General features: G+C 52.8%; 2 protein-coding genes across 7 annotated transcripts; one reads left to right on the plus strand and one right to left on the minus strand.

Annotated features, from left to right (window-relative positions):
* PRR19 (proline rich 19) lies at positions 878-5,878 on the minus strand. Of its 5 annotated transcripts, XM_013988628.2 has the most exons (4): positions 2,735-3,104; positions 1,729-2,130; positions 1,506-1,629; positions 878-1,419 (listed from the first exon to the last, which is right to left on the minus strand). In XM_013988628.2, the coding sequence occupies exons 1-4, from the start codon at positions 2,768-2,770 to the stop codon at positions 950-952; spliced, it is 1,032 nt and encodes a 343-aa protein (XP_013844082.1). In that variant the 5' UTR covers positions 2,771-3,104; the 3' UTR covers positions 878-949. The 5 variants fall into 5 exon arrangements, with proteins under 5 accessions (XP_013844082.1, XP_003127212.2, XP_013844081.1 ...); XM_003127164.4 differs by lacking the exon at positions 2,735-3,104 and adding an exon at positions 4,826-5,878 and having other exon boundaries at positions 1,506-2,130; XM_013988627.2 differs by lacking the exon at positions 2,735-3,104 and adding an exon at positions 4,644-4,942 and having other exon boundaries at positions 1,506-2,130.
* PAFAH1B3 (platelet activating factor acetylhydrolase 1b catalytic subunit 3) lies at positions 5,672-8,219 on the plus strand. 2 transcript variants are annotated; one of them, XM_003127172.4, is made up of 5 exons: positions 5,674-6,074; positions 6,272-6,361; positions 7,091-7,207; positions 7,285-7,407; positions 7,888-8,219. In XM_003127172.4, exons 1-5 carry the CDS (start codon positions 5,997-5,999, stop codon positions 8,176-8,178), a joined length of 699 nt encoding a protein of 232 aa, XP_003127220.1. In that variant the 5' UTR covers positions 5,674-5,996; the 3' UTR covers positions 8,179-8,219. The 2 variants fall into 2 exon arrangements, with proteins under 2 accessions (XP_005655941.1, XP_003127220.1); XM_005655884.3 differs by lacking the exon at positions 6,272-6,361 and having other exon boundaries at positions 5,672-6,074.

Genomic DNA, 8,538 nt, shown 5'->3' on the forward strand with positions numbered 1-8,538 from the left:
TTCTAGTATTGCCTGAACTATTCTTTTCCTCCTCTACCAGCAAGTTTCTATCAGACTCAAAAAACATTGGGAATTCCCGTCATGGCTCAGTGGTTAATGAATCCAACTAGGAACTATGAAGTTGCGGGTTCAATCCCTGGCCTTGCTCAGTGGGTTAAGGATCCAGCGTTGCCATGAGCTGTGGTGTAGATCACAGGCGTGGCTTGGATCTGGCGTTACTGTGGTTCTGGTGTAGGCCAGTGGCTACAGCGCCAATTAGACCCCTAGCCTGGAAACTTCCATATGCCACGGGTGGGGCCCTAAAAAGACAAAAGACCAAAAAAAAAGACCATGGAGTTCCCTGGAGGCCCACAAAGTTCAAGATCCAGTGTTGTCACTGCTGTGGCTTGGGTCAAAACTGTGGCATGGGTTTGATCCCTGGCTCCAGAAACCTCTGTGTGTCACAGGTAAGGCAAAAAAAAAAAAAAAAAAAAATTAGAGTCTTGTGTTAATTCCTTCATGAAAACCTCTGTCAGCAGGGCAGAGTCATCAATCACTCCCTCCTTGGGCTCCCCCACCTCCTCTCCTACACTCTCTCCCTCCCAGATGCAACCAACCACTAGGGCATGAACTGGACTGGGAGTCTTCTGGGAATATAGCCTCAGTCTCACTCACTCTGGGGCCTCAGCATCACCAGAGTTCAGTTTCAGGCACATAATTGGCCTCAGTGGATGGACGTGTTGGACTGACTGAAGCCCCAGGAAGTTTCCCCAGCTTGCTAGCCCCTGGGGCCCTAGGAAGGTAACAAGTAATAGTACCTTCCCCTCCACTTTGCACCCGGAGGTCAGAGCTAAGAAAAGCTGCTCTGCTGGGTTAGCCACTCACTAAAAATCAAAAGGACCATAAAGAAGGTACTTTATTGAAGTGATCAGAGTGTGGGATTCCTGTCCCCAACTCAGCCTCAGCCCCCTCAATACAGTCTCATGGGTGGAAAGGACCAGGCCTCTGGGCTGCTCTGGGCCACAACCCAGGAGAGGCTGGGTAGCGGGGCAGGGGGGCTGGGGCTCCAGTCCAGGGCAGAGGTTCGGGACAGCAAGGGTGATGGTGGCTGAGTCAGGGGATGGGGTGGGCCAACCCCCCAGGGCTGGGATGGGGGTGGTGTGGCTACCAGCCAGATACTTTTCAGCAGATCAAAAGCTGTTGGGGGGCCCCAGGCCACCCCAGATGGTGAAGGCAACAAGGATGATGGAGGTGGCCAAGGACCTTTCGATCGTGCCAGGCTCTCCTGGTCCACAGTAGGAGTGTGGTTGTGAGGCATGGCGAAGGTGAGCTCCTTTGTCCCCAGTTGCCTCCTCTGCCTCCTCTCTCCTGGGGCCTGCTCAGGGCTGTGGATCCAGGAAGACGTCATCTTTTGTCTCTCAGGGCCCGCAGGCTGGGTCTCTAGCACAGAGGAAAGAAGCATGGGGGACAATTGAGCTAGAGCAGACAAAAGAAAGGGGAACTCAGGAGGCAGGAGATGGGCTCACCTGGCAAGTGTGGCTGGCAGCTCCGGAGCACCAGGGTAAGGTCAGGCACACAGCCATGACAAGCCTGTAAGGTGCTCACAATAGCATCTCTGGCTTCTTGTACTAGGTTCCTCCTGGGAAAGGCCTGTGGCAGAATCAACTGGTACTGAAGCTCCACCAGCAGCTGTCCCAAGCTAGGGATCTGTGGGGGACTGGGTGGGCCTGGGCCTGAGCCTCCCATCACCTGGTTCTCCTTGCCCCTTGACTGTAGGGCTCGTTCTTGGGCTCTGTCTGGGCTTGGGGAAGATCTGGTGGGAAGTGCAGGAGTGCTTGGCTCCAGAGAACCACTGCTAAGCAGCCGTGCCACATCCAAAGATTTCACCTCGTGGTTGAAGAGACCCCGATGCTCCCGGCTCAGCCGGCCCTGGGTTATGACCACAAGCTTGGGAACAGTAGGGGCCACAGAATTCCGGAGGACCACATGTGGATCCCGACTGGCCAGAGAAGGATCCTGATGAGTCAATGGCCGCCGACTGCCCATGAGGGCCTCATTACGTTCCCGCCTGGTCTTCCGACGACGGACACGACCAGGTTTCTCAGGCCGCTGGAAAGGCTTGGGGGTTGGCCCCTTGGGGTCCATGGTGCCCTGAAAGATAAAAAGGGTGGTCATCAGCATTCAGATAAATCAAAGGCCTAGAAGTGAGTAGCCAGAAGAGGAGAGGGTTTGGAGAGAGGTTGGGAGTACTATTGAGAGACAAGATGACAGAAAGGGATGACAGAGAGCAACTGGAAAAGGCTTGGTAGGGGTAAGGTCAGGTCAGGGAAAAGGCAGAATCACAGGAGTAGGATGGGGTCAAGAATGTCATACTTAATGGGAATATCTGTCAGAGGATAGAGAAAGAGAGAGAAGAGAGATGTGAGGAAATAGCTAAAAGATGGGGAATGGGAAAGGGATCACGATATTGGAGGGATCTGGTGAACCAGAAAGGAACTGACTTTGGACAGAGGAGAAATCCAGGGGTAGAAGAGGTACTGGAGAATGCAGAACGTTAAGAGAGATAGCAGAGAAAGGAAGAAAACAAAATAGAAGTCGGAGAGATCGCGAATAACTTCAGAGGACAGAAAGGGCAACAGAGTAGCTCTCAAAGACTAGGGACTGGTCATGGAGGGGCGTGGTAAGAAACAAGGCAGGATGGGGCAGGTGAGGTAGGGAAGGAGGCACAGGGTGGGAGCAGGGAAGGATACATCACCCTCTCCTTTCCCAACGAAGCCTGTCCCCTGCCCATTCAATGTGCCTGTGGGGTAAAATGGCTTATTTCCCACAGTGACTCCCAGCTCTCGACGCACCTGAAACCCTTCCGGGCCTTACTCAGAGCTTTGTGCGCGCACGCATGCGCGTGCCCCTCCCACGCCCTTTGGCTTCCCTTCTCGCGAGAGGCACCAGGCCCAGGGGCACGTGCCACCAGCCCAGAGTGTAGGTTATAGCCCCGCCCCTCCCAGTCTCACTTTCAGACACCTCTTTCATTTGTCCTCAGGCACCTCCTACCCAACTATTGGCTGTGATGTCCACAGGCCCCGCCCTTCCTCAATGCTGACTGGTTTACACATCTATTGGCAGACTTTCTCGCCGGAGCGGGAGATGAGGTGAGGCCAAGAGGAAGTGGCCAAGGGCCACTGTAGCCTCTTTGCACAGCGACTCCCTACGCGGTCACACACTTTATCACTAGAGAATCAGTATAATGTCATTTAGAACTAGGCTCCAGAGCTAGACTACCTACGTTCAAATAATACATTTGAACTCCATGGCCTTGGAAAAGTATATAAACTACTCAGAGCTTCAGCTTCCTAATCTGTAAAATGGAATTGGTACCTCCTTCTTACAATTGATGTGTGAAATGAGTCAACATTTAATCTGAAACAGTGCTTAGTGAATGGATGACTCTAAGCTTTGTTTCTCACTGCACTTGTCCCCTTAGACTTTTTTTTTTTTGTCTTTTTGCCATTTCTCAGGCTGCTCCCACGGCATATGGAGCTTCCCAGGCTAGGGGTCCAATCGGGGCCACAGCAATGCGGGATCCGAGCAATATCTGCAACCTGTACCACAGCTCACGGCAACGCCAGATCCTTAACCCACTGAGCAAGGCCAGGGATCGAACCCACAACCTCATGGTTCCTAGTCGGATTCATTAACCACTGTGCCGTGACGGGAACTCCTGATCCCTTAGACTTTTAAGTCAAGCTATGCCAGGGTATTCCCCATACTCTAATAAGCTATGTTACCTGATGATATTTGCTTGCCCAACTTTCACGTTTTTTTTTTTTTTTTTTTTTTTTTTTTAGGGCCACACACAACAACATATGGAGGTTCCCAGGCTAGAATCAGAGCTGCAACTGCTGGCCTATGCCACAGCCACAGCAACGCAGGATCCAAGCTGCATCTGGGACCTACACCACAGCTTGCAGCAATGCCAGATCCTTAACCCACTGAGCGAGGCCAGGGATCAAGCCAGCATCCTCATCAATACTAGTCGGGTTCTTTACCAGTGAACCATGACGGGAACTCCTTCATGATCTTCCAAAGCCGAACTCCTTAGGAAATTCCTCACTCTCAAAGTCCTTCTCCTCCTCCTCCCAAAGAGGTCAATTGTACCTTTCTTTCTTTGTCTTTTTAGGTCTGCGCTCGTGCATATGGAGGTTCCCAGGCTAGGGATCCAATCGGAGGTGTAGCTGCTGGCCTACACCACAGCCACAGCCATGCCAGAACTGAGCTGTCTCTGTGACCTACACTGCAGCTCATGGCAACGCTGGATCCTCACTGTATGGGGCCAGGGATCGAACTCTCATCCTCATGGATACTAGTTGGGTTTGTTACCAATGAACCACAACAGAAACTCCTCTCCATATATCCCTTAGTCACAACCTTGATCCTTCCCTCAGCTCTCTTTGCATCTGCCTCCCCCAACATGCTTGGACAAGGCTAGGATGTGACCCATTCACTGAATACTCATTCAGCAAGTACCTGAGAACAGCTACAGATGGTACTTGGTACTATGAGTCAGACGCTATTCTAGGCAAAGGGATTAAGGCAAAACATAAACACAGTAAATATATTTCAGTGTCAATCTACCTAGAAGGAATGAATAGATAGGAAGGTCTTACCTGGGAGTGGAGCTGTAGAAAGGAATGTGACCAGGATGTGTTAGGGGGTTGTGGGACCCTCACCTGTTCCCCAGAACAGGATATGGAAAGACTTGAGGTCTGAGATTAATTTGGGGCAGGAGGTGGGGGCGGGACTTTAGGTGACCTAGGCTGTGGATGTAGGTTTCAGAGCCCAGACACACCCAGATGAAGTTGTTGGTCAGCTATAGATTTAGGGAGGGGAGCAAAGACCACACATCTGTAAGATGAGCTGAGGGTTGCCAGGCTGGACTCGGGCCTTGCAGCATCTCTAATTTCCTTTATCTTGCTGCATCTTCTACTACCCTCCTTGCAGGATCAGTAATGTCTGTAATGCAAAGACACACACGGTTTAGATATTATGACTGAAACCAGTGTTTTTGAGCAGGGGCGGGCTATGAAGCCTATGAACTGATAGGCTCGCTAAGGTCCTGGCACTCTGAGCCTCTGATTTTCACATTTTTCCATCCTCCTTTTTTCTCTCCCATGTCAGGGGAAAATGGGAGCGTCCCCTCCTAGCCAGGTGTGTATGAGCCACCCCCTCAAGGGATCCAGGAATGGACTCGTCCACTCACTCCCCTCTCCCTCCCACGTGAATGAGACAGACACATCTCTCGGGGACACACACACACACACACACACACACACACACACACACACAGAGTAGATGGTCCCTTCCCATTTTTTGCCCTACAGCAAATAGTTTCTTTACACACACACACACACACACACACACTCTCACACACACTCACACACAGAGTAGATGGTCCCTTCCCATTTTTCGCCCTACAGCAAATAGTTTCTTTACACACACACACACACACACACACACACACAGAGTAGATGGTCCCTTCACATTTTTCGCCCTACAGCAAATAGTTTCTTTCCGCCAGTAAGGCCGCTAGGTTTTCCCCGCCCACTCTCGCCCTTTCAGGTAGTTCCTCTATCCCCATGACCCCGGTAGAGTGGTTTCTCCCTCCTCCCCCAACGGGTGCTGAATGGTCTCGTCTCCCCCCACGCCCCCGGTGTCCGGGTGTGCCAGCCGCCACCACTGCCCGAGAGTGTGCGGCCCGGTCAGGAAGCGCCGAACGAGCCCGCTGCACGGCCATCGTGGGGGAAGCAAGGCTTCTTAGTTCCACCACCCCTCCTAAGTGAAGGTTTCCGCCCCGGGAGAGGAGGTGGCGCCCAGCCTCGGCCGTCGCCTTCCGCTGGAGTGCAGGCTTTGGGACCGTCCATTGTTGCCTGAGCGTAGGGGTGGGCGTGGCGTCTCCACCTCCTCCGGGAACACACTCGGGCCCACAGCACTCGCTCGTCCTGCGGAGCTGCGGCGCCAAGATGAGCGAAGAGGAGAACCCAGCGAGCAAGCCCACGCCGGTGCAGGACGTGCAGGGCGACGGGCGCTGGATGTCCCTGGTGAGCGACCCCACCTGAGATACTCTGGAGTTCGGGGCTAGGGCCAGGGGAGGCTCTGGAAAGACAGCTGCTTCGCGCCGCTCTCACTACATAATTGGGAAACGGAGGGCAGTTAGGGTGGTGGTACTGCATAAGGAAGCGAGCGGGGCGGGCCCAGCAGCGCGCGCGCTATAACTCCCCCCTTTACGTTCCCAAAGCACCATCGGTTCGTAGCCGACAGCAAAGATAAGGAACCCGAAGTCGTCTTCATCGGGGACTCCTTGGTTCAGCTCATGCACCAGTGTGAGGTGAGGCCCGCCCCCTCCTGCTCCGCCCTGGCCTGTGCCCTCACTGACACACCTGGACCAGAGCCCAGGCCAGGCGGTGTTTGGGATCCCCGAAATATCCTCAGGTAGCGCCAGGTACCCAGAATCTCAATTTAAAGTGCTTCATTCTACTGTGCTACATTCTACTTCAATCTCACTTTGAAGCTTGCTACATCCATCAGAAGCGCGTGTCCTGGCTTTGTCAGACTGGGTTTATGTGTAGTGAGACTTAAGATGAGGCTTCCTTGCAAGAAGATTGCCTAAGATGAGGCTCTTTGTTTGCTTGAACTACTGCACAGCCCTAATGGATTTCCACGAAGCTGTAGTCGTTTCCACAAAGTGAAGGTCAACTGTAATAGGTCTCCACTAAGGGGGCTCAAATATGTGATCTTTCCACTAAGGGATGTTAGTTAAACTATGGCTTTCCTCAAAGTGAGGTTCAGCTGGAACGCTGCTGGTTCAATGCATGGGTCAAGCAAAATGGGTGTCCGTAAAGGGAGTCTTGGAGTCTTGCTTCTGTGAGGTTTTGCAAAAGTGAGATGGGTTTGCATAAAGTGAAGTTTGACCATGTTGTGCTTGGCACAAGGTGAGATTTAACCGGACTGCTTCTGTAAAGCAAGGTTCTTCCATGATGACATTTGGTTCATCTGGACAGGGGGTGGTGGCCCGTGCTAATGATGCCTCTATGCCCATGTCACTTCTTGCCCACAGATCTGGCGGGAGCTCTTTTCCCCTCTGCATGCACTTAACTTTGGCATTGGTGGTGACAACACGCAGCATGTGCTGTGGCGTCTGGAGAATGGGGAGCTGGAACACATCCGACCCAAGGTAAGCAGAGTTTGATTGGGCAGCTAGAGTACCCGTAGCCTGCTCCTCACCACTGCTTTATGCCTCTCTTTCCACAGATTGTGGTGGTCTGGGTGGGTACTAACAACCACGGGCACACTGCGGAGCAGGTGACTGGCGGCATCAAGGCCATTGTGCATCTGGTGAACCAGCGGCAGCCCCAGGCCCGAGTCGTGGTGCTGGTGAGAGAATGGGAGGGTGGGGAAGGAAGAGTTGCAGTGGTCTGGGACCCCTTCAGGTAGGTGGCTGCACAGTTCTGGGCAGCTTGGCACAGAGTAGTGGCTTTCAGGCAGAATCTCACATTGAAGCTTGTCACACCCATCAGAGCAGCTATGGTTAAGTACATGTTCAGGGACCAATTAGCCTTTTTTGCCCAAGGGATTGCTAGAGATTCTGGAGGTGTTGAAAAGCTCTAGACACTTAAATAGCCAAAAGTTGTCAGTCATTCCCAGGGTGAATCTAGCCTCCATCACTTCAGGAAAATTTTTGCTGAATGAGGGCTCAGATCGTAGTTTGGAAACTGTGTTTCCAAACCCGCATCTTCCCATTCCTAGTGTGTTCTGCAGCTGGGGACTTCCTAGTAAGGGGTAGAGAACAGACACAGGGAACAGGCTCCCCTGAAGGTGCTAGAATGCCTCCTCACAATCCCGGGTGTTTTTCAGGGCCTGCTTCCTCGGGGTCAGCACCCCAATCCACTCCGTGAGAAAAACCGACGGGTGAATGAACTGGTACGAGCGGCATTGGCTGGCCACCCACGGGCCCACTTTCTGGATGCAGACCCTGGCTTTGTGCACTCAGATGGAACCATAAGCCACCATGACATGTATGATTACCTGCATCTGAGCCGTCTGGGGTACACACCTGTTTGCCGGGCCCTGCACTCCCTGCTTCTGCGTCTGCTGGCCCAAGACCAGGGACAGGGTTTTGTCCCCCCACCAGAGCCTGCACCCTAAGCATCTGCCTTCCTGCTACATTAAATTCTCATTCTTCAGTCTCCTGTTTTCTGCTTTATGCCCAATCCCACCTGGGTACCTCAGTCTCCACGCTGATGTCTGTGACCTTGCAGCTCTGTTCAAGGCAGGCCTCCCCAGTCCATCAAGATGCTCTGGGTTTTGTAGAGTCAGCCAGATTTCTGCTATCACAGTAGTGCTCCAGGCAGACAGTACCGATCAGTAACACACTAGGTCAAACAGGTATGCTGACACGACCCCACAGGATCAAGGTCAAGCCCACCCAAAGCTTTCCTCCAATTCTGCACATGCTTTTTCCTGACTGGAACTTCTGCTGCTCTGGTCCTAGCTTAGACGTGACTT

This window comes from Sus scrofa, chromosome 6, assembly GCF_000003025.6.
Source record: "Sus scrofa isolate TJ Tabasco breed Duroc chromosome 6, Sscrofa11.1, whole genome shotgun sequence".
Classification (NCBI taxonomy): domain Eukaryota; kingdom Metazoa; phylum Chordata; class Mammalia; order Artiodactyla; family Suidae; genus Sus; species Sus scrofa.